Raw genomic sequence first — 20,841 nt, 5'->3', positions numbered from 1 at the left:
ATTTATTAAATTTTGACTAACTAGGCGTTCCATAGGAAACGCTCAAACCAATGAAAATCGATTTTCAGAGCCGAAATTACACGAACTCTCTTCATTCGGGTACGTCAGTTTCTGATTTTCTAGCCCGTGGTGTCCCAAGAACCGGGACCACGTTCCTCAATATTTGAAGAGTTGGGATAAGACTGGGTTGGTATACCAGGAGGTGGCAGTAACAAAACGACGAGAATGTATACCACGAATAAACCAAACACAAGAAGAAGAAGGAAAAGAAAGCCTGTGTGCAAAGTTAGCTAGCTGTGTAACCAATTTGTGAAACAGAAGATTCGCCAACTCAACTATGTCAAAGTGCGTCCTTGTTGGAGTTAAACGTGTAATTGACTATGCTGTCAAGGTACTTGTATTATTATTGAAATAATCAAACATATTATTGTAATTTGGGAAATTTCCATTTGCTGGCTAGTAACATATTGGTGAGCAACAAGCAAGCATGCTAACTAGTGACTTAAACTTGATTTAGCAAGACTAGTTCGATAGTGCTTGTTCTTTTGTCAATTGGTAGCTAGCAAGCTAGCAAGCTAGCAAACTTGCATATTCGCAAATAATTCACCTGTACACTGGCTTGCAAGTCAACATACTAGCCTGTGGAAAAAGACCAAGGTCATTACCAAGTTGAACAAACCCTTTTGTACGGAGGTCAAACATACTGCCATAGTTAACTGGGCATGTGAGCTCTACGTTCACCTTGCGCTCTTTGATAGAGGAGAGAGCCTTTTTTATTGTCAAACTTGATTTGATCCCAGACTGCTTTTGTGAAGGTGTTTTTAAATTGAAATAACGTAGCCTAGTGCTATCTGCTTGTCAAAAAGGAACAGCAAAATCTTCAGTGTTTCCCACAGGTTTTTGTGATACTATGGTGGGGTGAACCTCGGCCCCTCTAGTAGGGGGTCCGGGGGGCATGTTCCACCGGAAGGAAATTTGGTGCGTTTTTAAAGTTAAATCGATCAATCTGGTGCACTTTGAGAGCAAAATTGAGATGAAAGACTGTGCTTGTGTGAATTTTTCGCACTGTTGCTCAGCAAGTATCGTGTTGTGATGTACGAGGACTGATCGACAAGCGTAGCATACATTTAAGTCATTTAAGCTAAGACTTGCATCTACAGTACGTAATGTCACATTAAATAATGTATTTAAACTAGTGCTGTCAGTTTAACGCGTTATTAATGGCGTTAACGCAAACCCAAATTAACGGCGTCAATTTTTTTATCGCGCGATTAACGCTCTTTTTGACCTAGCAAACTTTGTAGTTTTTTTTCACATTCTGTTGCAACAACCACTGACGTTAGAAAAACTACAATACCACACCGGATCTAGCTAGACTGGAAACAAAACAACAGGCACGCCACACCCACTTGTTTGGGCTTGCGAGCCGGCTAAACAGTCGTAGCAGAGCCCGTTTACGGATATTAGACATTCTCTGGTAGTAGGCTAACGTTATGTTTTGAGTTGATGCCAGCGCCAGACGCCGAAATGGATGCCAATAAGATTCTGAATGGAAAGTTTACTTTTAAAAGGTTGCCAAATGGTTCCATTGACAAGACCAAAGTGATCAGTGTGTTCTGAGCCGGAGGGAATGAGCTATCATCGCAGCACGTCGTGGAGTCGAAAATATAATTTTGATGGCACACAGCTAAGCACACAGCTGATGCGAATTCTCCGCCTGCTCATCAAAGCCAGGCGATTGCAATGTTGTTTTCAATTAAAAAAAAAACATTTGCACGAAGCAATCCGAACCACTTTTCCATGTCGATAAGAGCATTACAATTTGAAAAAAGAATGGATGAAAAAGAAATCAAGGGACATTTAAAATAGATACAAATGTGCGATTAATTGAGATTAATCGCGAGTTAACTATGACATTAATGCGATTATTCGCAATTAAATATTTTAATCTTTTGACAGCTCTAATTTAAACTCGAGCTTGTGTGGTGCGCCGCTGTATATCAGTTGTAAAAATATCAGTAAAAACAACCGATGCAAGTGGTACACCCCACAATTTTCCCAGAAATGGTAACCTCTCTAGTTACATAATAATTGCATTGCAGGTCGATTTAAGGTGTGTCCCTAATTGTTTTGCTTGCGCTCCTAAAATCTTAAGTCTGGGGCTACTGTGCGCCTATAAAAAAAGTTAGTCTGGAGCCCTGCACCATGGGGCTAGGGCTGCAACAACGAATCGATTTTAAATCGATTATTAAAAGTGTTGGCAACGAATTTCATTATCGATTCGTTGTCTTGCGATTATTATGTTTGAGTATAAAAAAAAGAAAAAAGGTTTAGTCGAGCACGGAGCAGAGTGGAGGTAAAGAAAAGGCCATCGGAGAGACGTTGTTGAGTAACGTTGTTCTGAAGCACATGGCGGAGAAATCAGTACGACTTAAGTAATCTAAGGTGTGGGTGCATTTCACACTAAATACGTCGAAAAGGTGTGTTAATTGGCCGAGGTGAAGTTAGTTTCATATTCGACATTCGTTTCACATTCGGAAGACGCGACTTTGCTGCGTCGCGTTAGGGACCGGGTAAAAACTACCCATACCATTTGAAAAAATTTCGACTTACAATATTTTAATGACTATAAAACCTCAAACAGACACCAGAGTAAATGTCTGGTATACTTCCACAGCATTTATCAAGTTTCAAGTTTCAAATTAAATGATAGAAAATCACTAATCTTTGAAAGTAGCTTAATCCTTGCAAATCTAAATTGTTTTCAAAGTTGTGTCCAAAAATCTTATATATACACCAGATTATTCTAATAAGGTCTGGCCTACTTCAACAGCCTTTCAATTTTCACAAATGTTTCAAACAAAACTCAAATAAATTGCACATCTCTGAAAATAGCATTAAATCTGTGCTATTATTAATAACGTTTTCAAAATTGTGTGCCTGTTTGTGCACATTCTGAAGATATTTTGCACTGTGAATTTGCACTGACAGTTCTGAATAAAGGGTTGGAAATTCTTGCTTTTGTTTTTTTATCCGATTCATCGAAAAAAGAATCGACATAATAATACATTTCTAAAATAATCGTTAGTTGCAGCCCTACATGGCTAAAAATAATATTCCTTTAGGGTTAAGGGTTAAGTGTATTTTGATTGTAGCCTATTGACAGGATTCACAGTGACGATCTAAGTAGGGCTGTCACTATAACTACTTTTTATTGTGAGATATAGTGCACCAAAATTAATTGCGATGAACGATATTATTGCACACACGTCAATTGTAATTTTCAGTCCATTTTATGCCACTGATTACATAATGACACCCCCCCCCCCCCCCCCCCAGGCGAGTTTTCACGGCTGTTCGGTTATGTCGCTTTACTCCACCATTCCTTATTGTTTACAACGTTAACAGGGCTACTTGGTTGGCGTTGGCTTTTCAGCTTGAGATATACAAGGTGTGGCATGAGAGTGTGTGAAATGGTTGAAATGCGTGTGTCTCACGGCCAATGCTAAGAGTTGGCAGCCCTGTGTTTGTCAAAAGTTTGCAGCATATTTGTAAATGCTGTTTTTTCGACTGTGTTTAATGGCTGTATCTCTTTGGCTATATAGCGAGTTACGCTATCCGTGAGTGTGCGCCATTTCGCGCTGTCACGTTCATATTTGCACTGTCGAAAAAAAGGCATCTGTAACACAACTGTATGGAAGACTCCTTTCCAGCTGCAGTTGTTGTTCACAGGTTGAAAAACTGGGTGGGATAGTTGTATATTGCTAGGTGAGATGTTAGGTTAGTTGCTTATTTTCGTTTCCACTGTTTTTAAACAAAGTCGACATACCGACTCGTTCATGTTAATTGGCTCTCATCTCATTCGGCTTAAAGTCTAAATGTTCCCACACCGGAGCTGAAGATTGCGGCTTCGAAACCAAGTCAATTTTTAATTGTTCTTCCTTACTAGCTGTAGATGTCACGAAACAGAACACCTTATAACACAGTGAGTTCACGCCTTCTCTTCACCTGTCAATGTCTGCTCTGTGTGTGTGGAGACGCTAGTCCCGCCGACGCTTTCGACACAGAAAGCAGACAAGATGACTGAGGCAGCGGGATCGACTAAAATGTTGGTGACATTCGTTCTTTTGTAAAAATGTATATAATCATAATTTATTTTTGTAAAAATGATCAGTTGCAATATATCGCAGCACCAAAAATTATTGCGCTCATTTCCATAAACCGTGCGATAAGTCAATATATTGACTATCGCGACAGGCCTAACCGTAGCTGAAGATTGCGGCTTTGAAACCAAGTACATTTTTACTTGTTCTTCCTAACTAGCTTTAGATGTCATGAAACAGATCACTTTATAACACAGTGAGTTCACGCCTTCTCTTCATCTCAATTCATATTTATTATTGGTGGTAGGCTTTTCAACCAATGTCTGATTTCTCTTTCGTCTTTTAACTGAGAATTCAGGATCCGGATTTGTTGCTTGCTGTTTCTCCGCCATTTTTTTGCCTCTAGCTCAGTTGTTTACAATACCTCTGCCTATCCTGATTTAAATTGTTGTTTGTTGAAATTGTTACAGTAACGCGCATTGAGTGAAGGAGCAGAGTGCGCGCAAAGCACTCCCAGGCAGTCAGTCTCACTATAGCCTCGCGCAGCACCACTACTTTCCTTATTGAGGAGTTAGCAACACTGCTGGAGAGAGGCAAATCATACAAAGTTAGGCACATGTAAAGCATGCTAACCAGAGCTATTCCAGAACACTATTGGATACGGCACCTTTGTCACTATGGAAAATGATCTGCCTAAATGAAGAAAATAAATACTGTTTGTGTAGTGTTCAATGGTGTTATATGTCTTGTTAGGTCGAATCCCAATACTCCCCCTTACCCTTAATTTACCCCTAGCCCTTGGCCCTCGAAAGTAAGGGGTAAGGGCTACATAGCCCTAGGAAATGGGACGCCACTTGGTTACAGGTATGTCGTCTAGCACGTATCGATATCTCCAAAGTAAGTAGTGTTGTGCACTGATATTAAACGAAATTCGCTGCTAATGGAGTTTACTTAAAACTGTAGACATGCTAGTCAGAGAAATGCGGGACTGTTGTGCAATTCAACACTGTAGCATTAGCGTACCAAACTAGCGATTTTTAGAAACGTTTCGATTTGAAATATGGTTGCAAGGGAGGGTTTTCACCGACGCTTCATCAGACCGGAAGTCGCCATCTTGGAGGCACTCCGCATCACAACAAAGGACTGGCACTGAAGTATATCCCGAACGTCGTCAAGGAAAATTGTGAATTATTGCCGTGTTTCAGGTTGTACAAATAGGACAGATCGTGAAAAACATTTGGTATAGACTTCCAAAAGTTATTAAAAACCAGGTAAAGGAATGCCAGAGATTGTCAGAGGAAAGGAGGCGCTTGTGGGTTGGCAAAGCTCAACCAAGATCTACAAGGGAAAAATCTGGACAACATACGGATTAGTTCGGCACATTTCTTGTCAGGTATTGTGAAATGTTTATTTCAGCGGCTCAAAACACATTTTCTATTTTAATGATAATATAGTAAATAGTAAAAACAATTACTGCTTTTATTGTTTTTACTGTGCGCTTATTTTACTGTAAAGCTGACATTGACATAATATAATTCATATCAAACTACTGCATGTGTATGGGTTCGGCAAGAAAACCAGGTAGTTAACAATATCGGGATATCCAACTGAAGGCAGAATCACCGGGTCGTCACGGATCCAAGTAGAGGGAGCTAACTGGTAGGGATATGCACCGCCAATAAATCCTAATTTCTCAAAATATCGACCCTTTTCTTGTGGTCCAAGTCCTTCCCTATATGCCATTGGATCTTGGACGCGTTTTGATGACATTTTCGGTCGTTGAGACATGGCTACAGTTGTAGTACTATACGTGTCGCGTATGACACGATTTACTTCCGCATTCTTCGATTACAGTGGAAGTCTATGGAAGTGACAACTGTATAGAAGTACAAGTATAGAATATACGTTCTTTGGTTGTACTCCGTTCAGTTGTTTACACCGAGTGCCTCCAATGGTGGCTAATATCGGTACCACCCAGAACGTGACGTCGGTGAAAACCCTCTATATATGTTCAGGACTGTGTATAACACAAAACAAGACTGTCATAATTTTGTAATCAATTAATTAAGCCGAAAATATTACATTTATCGGACTCTCTAGATGATCTGGCCGCCATTGTTGCCGGTCGCGCAGGATTCACATTCACATGGTTTTAAGGGGTGTATACCCCTTAGTCTTAGCCCTACCCCTAGCTCCAAAAGAGTATTGGGACACCACTAGCTCTCACGGGAACGCGCAAAACTAAGGGTAAGGGGGAGTATTGGGATCCGGCCTTAGTCTTCATTCCCATTTAAGTTCCACAAAAATCTTGTGTTTGCATTTTTAATGCGTTTTGAGGTGAATTTTCAGGTTAAGACAGAGGGGGATGCACTTCAAATGACACTTGCGCTTGTGCTGGTTGAGTAGTTTAGCTTTTAGCCTCGTTTCTATGGAACGCCGAGTTAGGCAAAATTAAATTAATAAATAGGTAAATAAATATATGCCTATGAAAAAAAATTCTGAAAAAAATAAAATAAATATATAATTATATGGATGAATCCATTGACCGACATCAATAAATAAATACATTTCAAAATGACGTTTTTGTAAAGACAACATTTATTTATTTATTTCATGGGACTTTTATTTCCTAATGCCACATTTATTAATTTTTTGAGACTTTTTCACACCATTTATTTCCACACCACATTTATTTCTGTGCTGTATTTATTTCTGTTCTCACATGCAAACGAGAAGGGCGTCGTTATCTTCAGACCAACGCAGCTCCACACAAGGTCGAAGGTAGATAGGCACACCTAGATTCGATAGATTATGGAAGACATTAGTTGTATCAGAGATCCAGGGGCGGACTGGCCATCGGGGATACCAGGGGAATCCCCGGTGGGCCGACGGGGTTGGGATGGTCCAAAATACCGGCCCACTTCCATCACCAACCATCTGACATCTCCGGCACATCCAACTATTTTCCATATTACACGGCTGAACACGTATAATTTGCTCGAAGACCTTTAGTAATCTAAAATCACTGACTGACTGTTATACTCCTCCTCGCAATGTATGTATTCACACTCATGGTGCCTATTTTTTCTGTTCTGACATGTGTTCTAAAATGTGTTTTTACGGACTTCGGAAGTTCAACGCAAGAAAATATATATATGATGTAATTTCTTTGTCAATAATGTTAAGTGTATGGGTATTTTCCAGGTAGGCCACTCGATACGTCTGATGCATTGAGTGGGCAACGCGCTGTGTACTAAGTGGGCCGCGCGCCTTGTATTGAGTGGGCCGGTCTGACTAACTCCCGGGCCACTTTTTTTCACCAGTCCGTCCCTGCAGAGATCGCATGCTGGCCTTATAGATCAAATTGATCAGCATGGCTTGTCAGGATGTATTATTTTGGCACACGTAGATTTTGTAGAGGTACTTGGGTGGATAAGTGCTCTACACAGAACATAGATATTGAAGTCTTAAATAGCACCTAGGAAGACGTAGTGGTGGCAGTGATTGTTAGCTTTGCAGACGAGTTACACGTCACACAAGCTAAAGCAATGTTTACAAAGGTAACTTCAGCGCTACGTCGCAGCTATCAAAGACCAAGTCCTCAAACATAGGCTACTATAGGTCACCGCCATCACTCCCATTGGGAACCAATGATAAAAAGGCAGAGACGACACAGACATTGTGGGCAAAGCTTATCTACATTGTATGCTTTTTGGCAGTGCGATGCCACCGTCACCCCCCATACAGGTAGATCTACAGCTATCCCCTTAGCACAGGTGCTGGACACCCACAGTGTTATCGCCCTGGTTTCCAGACCACCTGGTTTCCGTAAGCATGCGAGCTGTGCGTTCACCTAACAGCAGCAGCTGCTGTTGGCCTCACAACATTCAACATTTTTCAAGTCGCATCTCATATTTGCTCTTGTAGGCTAAGAAAATAAAACAATTGCAAGCTGGCATGAAGTGGGATTCGATCGCACTAGAGGAAAAATACATGATTGTTGGTCCGTTGAAGCTATTCAGGACCATGGATGAAAGGAGCTTGTCACACATTTATTAAACCAACATTTTGTATGGCCTGGGTTCATCGAAAACAGCTGGTTCTCGTGGGCACACCAGAAAATACCCGAATGTGTAGGCTAATCGCATAGACCTATTTGGGCTTGTCTTGAGGCAATAGCCAAATTTCCCACGATACCACAGCCCCTTATGAAACTACATCTTACAAATTAGCCTACTTAAATCGTCACTGTGAACCCAGACAATAGGTTACGATCAAAATACGCTAAACCCTAAAGGAAGGATTCTTGTGGCTTTCTACACTTGCCGTCTTGCACACAAACACGGTGCTTGATAAGTCTCAAACCATTTAAGACTTGGCACCAAGTACCTCTACAAAATCTACAATGTGTGCCAAAATAATACATCCTGACAAGCCATGCTGATCAATTTGATCTATGAGGCCAGCATGCGATCTCTGACACGACTAATGTCTTCCATAATCTACCGAATGTAGGTGTCCCTATCTGCCTTTGATCTTGTGTGGAGCTGCGTTGGTCTGAAGATAACCACTCCCCTCTCGTTTGCATGTGATATCGGAAATAAATACAGCACAGAAATAAATGTGAAAATATATGTGGAAGTAATTGTGGTGTGTAAAAGTCGCAAAAAATTAATAAATGTGGCATTAGGAAATAAAAGTCCCATGAAATAAATAAATGTTGTCTTTACAAAAACGTCATTTTGAAATAAATGTATTTATTTATTGATGTCGGTAAATGGACTCATCTATATAATTATATAATGCTATATTTATTGCCATCTTTTTTTATTTCAGATTTCTTTTCAGAGCCATATTTATTTATGTATGTATTTATCTATTTATTTACCTATTTATTTATTTAATTTCGACTAACTCGGTGTTCCATACGTTTCCCTTAGGGGAAAAATTTCTAAAAGACAACAAAAAGTGCTTAACTTTTTCAAATAAGTTCCACAAGTAGCCTGTGCTGTTTACATGGTCATGGTCACATGATGGACTGTTTGTCTCATTTTTGGACTTTTTTGGTTAATTTAATCCAATGGGTAATTGCTGCTTGTAAAAACGATTGTTGCAGTGTTTTTTTTGTTTTTGTTTCACACCCATGCAGTGCATGTTTTGAAATGAAAATATACATTGCCCTGATGTACAAGCAGGTTTTTTTTGTCAAATTATCTATGTAGGCAGTGTGTGTTCGGTTTTTCAGTTTCCTCCAATCCCCGTTTTGAGTTGCCGGATCCACCCCCCTTCTGCGCTCCGGAACCTCCCACTTCTACGCCGGACATACAGAAAATACAGAGAGAACACTGAAATTATGATGTTTTTTTCTTCCCCCTGGTTTGCTAAATAAACTGAACTGAAACTGACCCCAAAAACCGGACCGAACCGTGGGCTTGTTGAATTGTTGCACCCCTAGTGGGTATTGACACAAATAAATGTGAAAGGTTAAATTGATTCAGTTGTTTTTGTCTTTAGGATAGAAAAAAAAACAGAAACTTTGAAACAATGTTATATTAACCTAAATTCGATGTGCAGGTTCCATTTAGACATTGTAACACAACGTTAATCCAACTAATGCCTGTTTTCGTAAGAACAATGGTGATCAGTGCTTAGTGGAGCTCAGCTCAACACTGTGATATGTGTTTCTCGCATGATCCATAGTGCCAACTCAACATGTCTGAAAGGTATCCATCACAAAAACATGGTGGCAAATAACTTTTTAGTGATCCCAAAGCGCTCATCCAAACAACATCAACTGCGGCACCCGCAAAATTACAACTTTGCACAGTGCCAGTTCTCAAGCTAATCATTCCACTAAAATCCCACAATAAAACGTCCACACACACACTCCTTGCACAATAGTATAGATAACTAAGTGTGAAGGGAAGGGGAAAAAGTTAATGGATCTAAATACTCACAACACATACATTCTTGTTTCTGCATGCTCTCCCTCTCTGTGACCCTGTGACATCTGTTTCTCGTCTCCCAATGACGGTTAACTGTCCCCTTCCTTCACTCAGATCCGTGTGAAGCCGGACCACAGTGGTGTGGTAACTGATGGTGTGAAACACTCCATGAACCCCTTCTGTGAGATTGCTGTGGAGGAGGCTGTCAAACTGAAGGAGAAGAAGCTTATTAAGGAAGTGGTAGCTGTCAGCTGTGGCCCTCAGCAAGTTCAGGTGAGTAAAGGGCTGTGCGATATAGCTGAAAAATGTATCACAATAGAATGTATTTATAGTGTTGTTATAAAAGGTTGCGTCTCTGCGTCTTTTCAGAGAGCCAATTGCGATTTCTGGTGAGTTTTTGGGCAACAGTGGTAGACTGGCACACAAACAAATTATTTTAACTTAAAACTGGGAAAAAATTATATTTACAAGCGTGTTTGGAACTGTGGATGTCGTACCAAACGGTTCAATATTATATTGAAAGTTGTGGCATCCATAATAAGTGTGTGTGTGTGGGTGGGGTGGACGGTATAGAGATAAACTGGTATGCATTTGGTCTATGGTATGAATTTTGACTATACCGTGCATCGCAGTGTTTCCCACGTAATTAGAGTCCATCTGTGGTGTTAGGCAGGGCGGAGTCAACATTAGGGTCTGTGAAAGAATTTGAGGGTTCGAGAGTAATTCGATTTACAATAGATTTTATGTCTATTGTTAAGGAAACCCTGAGGCTAGCTTACAGCTGGCAGAAAAGGTGTTAGGTCAAGAGGGGGTGAAGGATTTAGAGGTATGTCTGTTTGACTTAAGGCTTCTGAACCACTCCTTGTATGACAGTAGACCCTGAGGGGTGGGTGGAGCATCTTATTCTAGTTACTAGTACATTTTGTAATGCCGAGGGAAGCTGTGGTGCTAAAGAAAAGAAAAAGGCATTGTTCCATTGTCTTTTGCAGGAGCGAAATAAATGACAAAACCCACTGAGTTGTGCCTGTTCATACCCTGAACACATCTGTCACGTGTGTTACTGACAAAAACAAAATATAAAAAGCTTCAAGTAGAATCTAATATAATAATCATATATTGTTTCTTCAACTTATTAAAATATCTGACTTAACTGCTTTCCTTGGCAAAGCATTGCAAAAGTTGGAAAAATTCAAGTCATGCGACGCACCTTCTGTACCCCATCCAAATCCAGCAGAGTGCGATTAGGGTTGGGTACCGAAGCCCGGTTCCACTATGGTTCCTACACAACCGGTAGGAATCGTACCGGATTAGAACACAAATTTCGATTCCTCATTTCGGTTCCACTTAATGTGTCGACTGAAATATTTTCCCTCAGTCGCTCCAAAACGGACATGAAAATATCACACTTTCTCTGTAGTCTACCGTTAGCTAGCTACCGTAAATGTAGGCTACTTTTAAAATGCCATATTTTTCCTCTGGGCTCACCAAAACGGCCGTAAAAGCATATTAACCATTCACTGCACATGATCGCTAGTAGACATATTACACTTGCTCTGCTAGTCTATCATTAGCTAGCTAGCTTTTAGTGCATTTAAAATGACTAAAGCGAAGCGGTCGAAAGATTGGCTGTATTTCAGGACAAGACCCTGTAGCCTGGTGGTGGGTGAAGCGGGACAGCCTCCCCAATTTGTCTGCCCTTTCAAACTCACACCTGTGTGTACAGGTCTCTTCAACACCATCTGCATCCTGTGCAGGACATGCCATAAGTCAGGAGAGGTGTCGTATCTTGCCAGAGAAGGCAAATATCCTTATTTTCCTTACTACGAATTCCGGTGCGTTAAGGGCTTAATTTAATATAACTGTGAATGCCTTTGTTAATTGCATTAGTTCATTTACTAAACAAAGTTCACTCAAGCTATCATACAGCCTCCTACCTCTTGTGCACATTAGTCCAAGCGCTCTGTGACGCGTATAGCCTAGTGCAAGCTCAACATGGCAAATAACTTAACTCAATAGAGATGCTGTGGAATGACCTTGAGAGCTGTTCATACCAGACATCCTACAAATGTGTTGGAGTTTTGTAAAGAGGAATGGTAACAAATGTGTCCTGAACGCAAGTCCAGAACGCAGGTCTGATCCAGAGATTAACTCCAAGGGTTTACTTACATTTTCCTCTAGCACTGAATGTTTAATGGGAGTGTTCAAATGCAATTATCACAATAATTTGCATTTAATTCATGGGAATTTGTGAATAGACTATGTAACTGCACACATTTATAATTGATAAGTGATATACGATGTAAGGCTAAGGCTCAAACAGCAAATACAATTTTGTCAAGTAGCCTCCGCTCCATTAATTTTTTATTTTTTTATTATTTTTTTTTATTTCACCTTTATTTAGCCAGGTAGGCTAGTTGAGAACAAGTTCTCATTTACAACTGCGACCTGGAACTCCATGGAACTCAAACAAACAATCTTCTTATGCTCTCTCTCCGATTGGAGGATGAGCAACTGAACAGTGACAGGACATCAATCACTCAGTCATGACAACTGAAAAAACCAAAGCGAGAGTACAGCGGAGCACTTTCTCCTCTCCACTCAGCCTGGCAGTGACGAACAGGGTTTAGGATAGATCCTCCAGATAGCTCATGAGAAAACGTACATTTAACTTGCTAGCTAACGTTAAGTTAGCTATATTTTTGTTCACAATGTAATATTTGTGATGTTGATGGCCAGCTAATTATTGTTATTAAATGAATCGTGAAACAATGTTCCAGTAGTCAAGTAACTTTAGCTTGAGATAGAGCAAGCTTGTACTCAAGCTAGACTAGGGAACTCGGTGAACGTAACTTCAGTAAAGAAAATAAATATTCCTTTACTTAAGCTATGTGTGAAAATATTCATGTGTATTTTCAGATGAGTCTATTTATGCCCCAACAATTTGAAAGAAATAAACGCTAGAGGAAACACTGCTGTCATAACATTATGACCACTGACAGGTTATCGTTATCATGGTACCTCTCAGTGGGAGGGATATATTACGTAGGAAAAATGGAAAAGCATGATGATTTTTGCTACTTTGACAAGGGCCAAATTGTGATGTCTAGATCTTGTGGGGTGTTCTTGGTCTGCAGCGGTCATTACCTAACAAAACTGGTCCCAGGAAGGAAAAGCGGTCAACCGGTAGGTAAACGACAGGGTCATGGGCTCATTGATGCACATGGGGAGCGAAGGCTGGAGTTACTGTAGCTCAAATTGCCGTAAAGGTTTATTCTGGTTCTGATAGAAAATATGTATCAGAACACACAGTGCATCACAGTTTGTTGCGTATGGGGCTGCGTAGCCGCAGACCTGTTAGGTTGACCCCTGTCAACTGCCGAAATCGCCTACAATGGGCACTTGAGCATCAGAAATGGACCACGGAACAATGGAAGAAGGTGACCTGGTCTGATGAATTGTACATACTTCTTACCCAATTATTTTACATCATGTAGATCAGTGGTTCCCAACCCTGGTCCTCAAGGACCCCCTGTCCTGTTCCCTGAGAAGGGATGTCCTGTACTGCATGTTTTAGATGTTTCCCTGCTCCAACACACCTGATTCAAATGAATGGGTCGTTATCCAGCTTTCCAGAAGCCTGCTTATGACCATTAATTTGAATCAAGTGTGTTTGTGCAGGGAAACATCTAAAACATGCAGTACAGGACATCACTTCTCAGGGAACACATGGCACCAGGATTCACAATGGGAAGAAGGCAAGCCGGCAGAGGCAGTGCGATGCTTTGGGCAATGTTCTGCTGGGAAACCTTGGGTCCTGCCATTAATGAGGATGTGTATTTGACACACAAAAACTACCTAAGCATCATTACAGACCATGTACACCCTTTCATTGAAACGGTATTCCCTGATGGCAGTGGCATTTTACAGCAGGATAATGCGCCCCTGCCACATAACCAAAATTGTTCAGGAATGGTACATAAAAAGTTCAAATTCAGTCAAGACAATCACGTATTAGATTTGAGCATTTATTGTAACATGACATAGACATGTAGATTTGACTTAAGCAGAGTGTTCAAGTCAAGTTCAAGTCTTGTATTTGTCAGATGCACAGAACAACACAAGGTTAGACTGGGCACTGAAATTCTTAAGACAAGACAACGCAAGCAACTGGCATAACATAAAAGTACACGGAACAGATTTACATCTATGCTGAGTTTAGATAAGTGAACTTCCTAAATATACAGATAGCAATAAATAAACGACTATACTAACCCTAACACTAAAACTTCCTAAATTACAGATAACAATAAATAGTATGCTATACTAACCCTAATGCACAAAAAAAAAAAAAACTGTTCAACCCTATAACCTATTCTAACCTAAGTGAAGTACAGTGCAATAGTGCAAATTTGCAGATCAGTGACTATGTCAATGACCAACAGGAGCCTGGTGGCGAGGTACAGTAGTGCAATGTTACTGAAGAGCAGTAACGAACACTTAAATGACAAACAAAAAGCTGGGTTTTTGCGGAGCTCTTGTCGACGCGGCCATCTCTTAGGCGCACCGGAAGCCATTTCTATGTGTTTTCTATGTGTGAATGTGTGTCCTTTTTGGTTAACTGCCACCTGGGTGTTACCACCCTCTGGATACATTAGGTCCAGTGAATTTACTGTCTGACATTTTGTGTGTTTTTGAGATCCCCAAACACTATTGTGTGGAGTGTGTTTGAGCCTTGACTCACATTGTTCTGGATTCTGTTAGTCCACTTAAATGGAGTGATTTGTAGTGTGTTAATCCAGGTAGTGTTGCTTTCATTGGGGATTGGTTTGTCAGACTGTGTTTACTGGTTACTCGTGGCCTGTATACCGTGGTGGGGAGCTACTTTGATGGCAGTGTGTGAATGTATGTGTGTGAATTATTGTTCTGTAATCTCATTCAACATCAGCGACCAGATATTTATTAAATAAACCGTACTGTATTTTGCTATATGTCTGCCTCTGCATAGTCATTCATTTGATTAGCCTGCGTCCTGTGGACCTTCGTAATAAGTGACAGTCAGGGTCTGTCACGTTTGGCAGACCCTAATAATGGGAATTATGTGCCATTATGGCAGACAAATGCGATGTCTGTAAGTGGACTAACAGAATCCAGAACAATGTGAGTCAAGGCTCAAACACACTCCACACAATAGTGTTTGGGGATCTCAAAAACACAAAATGTCAGACAGTAAATTCACTGGACCTAATGTATCCAGAGGGTGGTAACACCCAGGTGGCAGTTAACCAAAAAGGACACACATTCATACAAACAAAGGTAAACAAAAACCCCAAAGAAATGTGTTGGTTGTGTGAAATATAGAGTGGCGAATATAGAGTGGTTGATCTAAGGGAAGCACTCCCTGCCTCCTCGATGCAACATATGCATACATGACACATGAGGCAGGGAGCAATAGAGATATAATCCCCCCTGATGGATAGAACACACAGACAGCATGGGGGAGAAGGGGATGGTGGAGGGTGGCAGCAGCACTGATTATACAACAACCGGGGTGAGTGTGTGCGTATCCGCGCGTCTTTTAAAGACGCCTTATCGGACGTGGCCCAATGAATATGCGTTGCTAACGTGGGTGTAGTAGTGGGCGGAGGAAAGGTGGAGTAAGATGCCATACGTCCCCGAATGAATGACGCGCGTTGCCCGATTGCCCTGCCTGAACTAGCTGTGCTTATGGGTTAACTTGAAATTAGTCCAATCCATTAAAGACCCACCTCACAACTTACAGGACTTAAAGGATCCACTGCTTACATGTTGGTGTCAGATACTACAGCACACTTTCAGAGGTCTAGTGGAGTCCATACCTCAACGTTCAGGGCTGTTTTGGCAGCAAAAAGGGGACCTTTTAGCCAGGTGGTCATGTTATGACTGATTGGTGTAAGGGGGACCTACACAATATTAGGCAGGTGTGTGTGTTTAACTGTATATATAATGTTGTCATGGTACAAAAAATACATCACATATATCATTGTGATTCAGTTTATAGGGTAGTGTTTTGTCTATTATATGCAGGAAACTATCCGTACTGCCCTGGCCATGGGGGCGGACCGAGGGATACATGTTGAAGTTACTGGGAATGACTACGAGACACTGGGCCCCCTACAGGTGTCTAAGATCTTTGCTGCCCTGGCTAAGAAAGAAAACGCTCAACTTGTCATCTTAGGAAAACAGGTGAGAGATGCTAGGAAGTAGCTATGGTTCCTACCGGATTTGTCCACACAATTTCTCTTTTTTTTTTACGTTACTTTCATTTCCACATAACAATATATTCTGTTCATGTGTTGTTTTCCTGCCAGGCAATTGATGACGACTGTAACCAGACAGGTCAGATGACTGCTGCCTTACTGGACTGGCCCCAGGTCAGTGTTGTCCAATTGGCTGTTTTAGCTTTCATAAGCAATATTCATGAAGTGAATTGAGAGCAGGAGGATTTTAGTAAAACAAGGAGGTTCATTTATTCAAAACAATGACATTTGTATAAACTTATGACCATTGCCATCATATTGAATCAGAATGTGCTTTATAAGTGAGAATGAAACAATAAGATATGTGAATATGTACATTTGAAAGCCAATTTGAAGGCAGTTTAAATAGGAGGCACAATTCTGGAAGTTGTGGTGTTTCCAACCAACAGATGACATTCTTCCGTTATGTCATGACATGACTTAACAGATGCAAATGCATGAGAAACAGTGGAAATGTTCTCTTTAATCATAAGATGTTTTGTGAATGGGAATTACCTTGCCAGAGAATGTAAACAGAAGGTTTGTTAGACGTGTTATCTGAGGGTGGATAAGAACAGTCATTCTGACATTGCAGGGCACTTTTGCGTCTGAGGTGGCACTGGATGGAGACAAGGTCAAGGTGGTGAGGGAGATTGATGGTGGACTGGAGACCATCAAAATCAATATGCCAGCAGTAGTGACCGCAGACCTTCGACTCAACACCCCCAGATATGCCACTCTTCCCAACATCATGGTAAATAACCTATTAAACACACACACACTTAGGATTGACTCTTCTCATCCCTCATGTGCCTTTGTATTCCTTTTGCAGAAAGCAAAAAAGAAGAAGATTGCCAATGTGAAACCATCAGACCTGTGTGTGGACCTGACTTCACGGGTGGAGGTGGTGAGGGTGGATGAGCCACCACAGAGACAGGCGGGGGTTAAGGTGGACACGGTTGATGACCTAGTGGGCAAACTGAAAGAATCGGGGAGGATATAAACAGCATAGGCACACATTGAGGAGTGAGTGTCCAGCCTGTCCACATGGATTTAGAGTTAAGTCCATCAATATTTGGAAAATGACACACTTTTCAAAAATTTGGCTTTGTACGCCACCACAATGGATTTACAATTAAAGAACCAAGATGCAAATTAAAGTGCAGACTTTCAGCTTTATTTCAAGGCGTTGAACAAAAATATTGTATGAAATGTTTAGGAATTGAAAAAAAGATATATACACAGTCCTCTTATTTCAGGGGCAAGTAATTGGACAAATTGACAAATCATAAAGGAAATTTTAATTTGTGAAACTTTGTCATGAATCATTTGCAGGTAATGACTGCTTGAACCCATGGACATTACCAAACATTAGGTTAACTTCTTTGTGATGCTTTGCCAGGCCTTTACTCCATCTGTAAAGTGAAGTGCCATCGAATCAACTTTGCTGAATCTTCACAGACAATATATCCCTATACACTTTAGAATTCATCCGGCTGCTTCTGTCACATCATCAATAAACACTACTGTCCCACTGCTATTGGAAGCCATGCAGGCCCATGCCATCACACTGCCTCCACCGTGTTTAACAGATGATGTGGTATGCTTCAGATCATGAGCCGTTCCAAGCCTTTGCCTTACTTTTTCTTCCCATCATTCTAGTACAGGTCGATCTTAGTTTCATCTGTCCAAAGAATGCTATTCCAGAACTAGGCTGACTTTTTAAATGGTTTTAAAAAATCATTTCATTTCTAATCTGGCCTTCCTATTCTTGAGATTTATGATAGGTTTGTACCTTGTGGTGAACCCTCTGTATTTGCTCTCGTGAAGTCTTCTCTTTATGGTAGACTTGGATGATATCATATATATATAAGCGCTCTGGATAAGAGCGTCTGCTAAATGACTAAATGATATGCCTACCTCCTGGAGAGTCACTTGGCTGTATTCTGTGAAGGGGATTTTCTTCACAATGGAAAGGATCCTGCAATCATCCGACACTGATGTCTTCCTTGGACGTGCAGCCCTTTTTGTGTTGCCGAGCTCACAAGTGCATTATTTTTTCTCAGAATGTACCAAACTGTTGATTTGGCCACTCCTAATGTTCCTGCCATCTCTCTGATGGATCTCCTTTTTTTGCAGCCTAATGATGGCCTGTTTCACTTGCATTGAGAGCTCCTTTGACCGCATGTTGTAGGTTCACTAGCCTGACGTTGTCATACTCATAATTCTAGTCAGAATATGAGTCTGAAAACTCACCGTTGGGCTGTGACTACGGGGCGTGTTTCAACCGAACTCGTAAAACAAATGCCTCTTCGCTCAATTGGATAGACCTACAACCAATCAGAGCAACGTAATATGTTGTTTGTTGAAAACGAATTCAACCCAAGCGCTCTTTCGTGACATTGTTGATTACGTTACTGTTGATCATCTGTCCATCGTATAAAGCCCGCCCTGGCAATTTTATTGGTCCGTCCCGATTCTGGTTTTCTGTAGTTGTCCTCAATACGAAACCCTCCAGACCCTGGCTGGCAGCCAGGCTATAGGTTCACAGCAACAGCTTCCAAATGCAAATGCCACACTTGGAATCAACTCCAGACCTTTTACCTGCTTAATTGATGAAGACATAACAAAGAATAGCCCACACCTGTCCACGAAACAGCTTTTGAGTCAATTGTCCAATTACTTTTGGTCCTTTGAAAAAAAGGGGGCTACATATTATAGAGCTGTAATTCATAAAGCCTGCCTGCAATTTGGATGTGAATATCCTCCAATTGAAGCAGAGACTGCACTTTAAGCCCATATTAATTATTTAACGTGACTATGTTTTGGTAAACAGTCAAAATCTCGGAGTCAGATGGCTGAGCGGTGAGGGAGTCGGGCCAGTAATCAGAAGGTTGCCGGATCGATTCCCCGCCGTGCCAAATGACGTTGTGTCCTTGGGCAAGGCACTTCACCCTACTTGCCTCGGGGGGAATGTCCCTGTACTTACTGTAAGTCGCTCTGGATAAGAGCGTCTGCTAAATGACTAAATGTAAAATGTAAATGTAAAATACAACTTGTGTCACTGTCTAAATATTTATGGACTATATGTAAAGATTTGAAACTTGAATAATTTTGTCAGATAATTTATTCTAGATCAATGCCATGGTTGATTACATTTTAACATGCATTCTTCTTCCCTTGCAGGACTTGTCTGTTTGACCAGAATGCTTATGAAATAAGAAGTGTCCTCTACCGTACACCAAACCCATCTGTGTGTAATACTTGTGTACCGAATGGTGACGTGAGAGAAACACTGTCCAAGAGGGAGAGATGATTTATGTGTATTGTAGGTTATGGGATTGTGCCTGTGAGCCAGTCATTTTTCTTTAATTCATGCATGTATTCCACAATCAGCTGAGTGTCAAAAGGGCAAAGTAATTACTCATACGGTTTGTGTATATATAAATATGGACCTAACCATGTAGTGAATGTGCATTTCAAGTGTGAATAAACCATTAACTTGGTTGCATTGCAAATGAGTTTGGACAGTGTCTTTCAGTCCCTAAGGAAAATGATTAATGACACACAAAGTTGACTTCTTACCCTCAGCGACTGTATTTTATGTTGTAAAAAATCTACCTTTACATAAAGAAAACAGACATTTCTTACCTACATTGTTTGATGTGTTTTGATGCAATATTTGCAATGAGGGCAAGTTTAACAAGAAATTAAAGTGAATAATTATGTGGAACCGCAATTTGGCTGACTTAAATCAACAAGGCTGAATTTATTTTTGGGTAAAGATACACCACCAAGTAGCCTATAGATGGTTTCTAGGGGGGTGTTCCATCAACGTTGGTTAAAGGTCATATGGCAGGTTTATTTTTCCAACGAATTTGCGCTATGTGGTTGTTGATAGTAAACATTTAAACTGTTACCCAACAACATCAAATACAATGGATGTCACAAAACTAACTCACAAAAGTAGCTACTTTTTGCAACGATTCTTCTTTCCCCGAATGTCTAATATGGGCTCTACTGGTACCATCAAAACTTGGGACATCTTATCGGAAATGTGTTTACAACGTCGGGGAAAATAGTTAATTAGGGATGATCTTGGGGGGGATTTTACAGGTGGGACTGGCAAGTTAGCCCATAGCTTGTCTATAGCTAGCATGATGTCTTCTATTTCTAGATCTAAACTCCTCAAAACATTTCGGAAACGTTATTTCGGTTGATTATTCCTCCCCTTCAGTAACAATATTCAACATTATACTGTAATGACCAGCCTTGGTCCGAAAGCAACAGGCATGCGACGACGTTACAGAATTGTTTATTCAAATTAACGCAAGCTACTGTTTGGCCGTAGCCTACGCCAAATCAACTAACAGAATCGTAGTAGGACACACAGAACAATAGCGACGACTCTTGAAACCCAGGCATAAGAGAGAGAGCTAAAAGGTTAAACCTGGTCCTAACAATGCCCCATCCTTTCAGCCCCCCCCCCCATGGGGGGGGGGGGGGGGCATGTCCCTC

The 20,841-nt window shown here is 40.9% G+C and overlaps 1 protein-coding gene across 2 annotated transcripts; it reads left to right on the top strand.

Moving 5' to 3' along the window:
- The first annotated feature begins 236 nt into the window (after window positions 1-236).
- Window positions 237-19,977, top strand: etfb (electron transfer flavoprotein subunit beta). Of its 2 annotated transcripts, none has more exons than XM_047033047.1 (7): window positions 237-391; window positions 10,163-10,321; window positions 16,112-16,270; window positions 16,396-16,458; window positions 16,919-17,077; window positions 17,156-17,349; window positions 19,510-19,977. In XM_047033047.1, exons 1-6 carry the CDS (start codon window positions 338-340, stop codon window positions 17,324-17,326), a joined length of 765 nt encoding a protein of 254 aa, XP_046889003.1. In that variant the 5' UTR covers window positions 237-337; the 3' UTR covers window positions 17,327-17,349; window positions 19,510-19,977. The 2 variants fall into 2 exon arrangements, with proteins under 2 accessions (XP_046889003.1, XP_046889011.1); XM_047033055.1 differs by having other exon boundaries at window positions 268-345.
- Window positions 19,978-20,841: the final 864 nt, after the last annotated feature.

Source organism: Hypomesus transpacificus, chromosome 2, assembly GCF_021917145.1.
Source record: "Hypomesus transpacificus isolate Combined female chromosome 2, fHypTra1, whole genome shotgun sequence".
Taxonomy (NCBI): Eukaryota; Metazoa; Chordata; class Actinopteri; order Osmeriformes; family Osmeridae; genus Hypomesus; species Hypomesus transpacificus.
Note: the sequence above shows the minus strand (reverse complement) of the source record. Positions and strands in the feature narration are given on the sequence as shown.

Coding starts and splice junctions, on each gene's coding strand:
- etfb (XM_047033047.1), top strand. CDS start 338: ATGTCAAAGTGCGTCCTTGTTGGAGTTAAACGTGTAATTGACTATGCT. Junction 10,322..16,111: donor GTGGCCCTCAGCAAGTTCAG/GTGAGTAAAGGG, acceptor TATTATATGCAG/GAAACTATCCGTACTGCCCT. Junction 16,271..16,395: donor TTGTCATCTTAGGAAAACAG/GTGAGAGATGCT, acceptor TTTTCCTGCCAG/GCAATTGATGACGACTGTAA.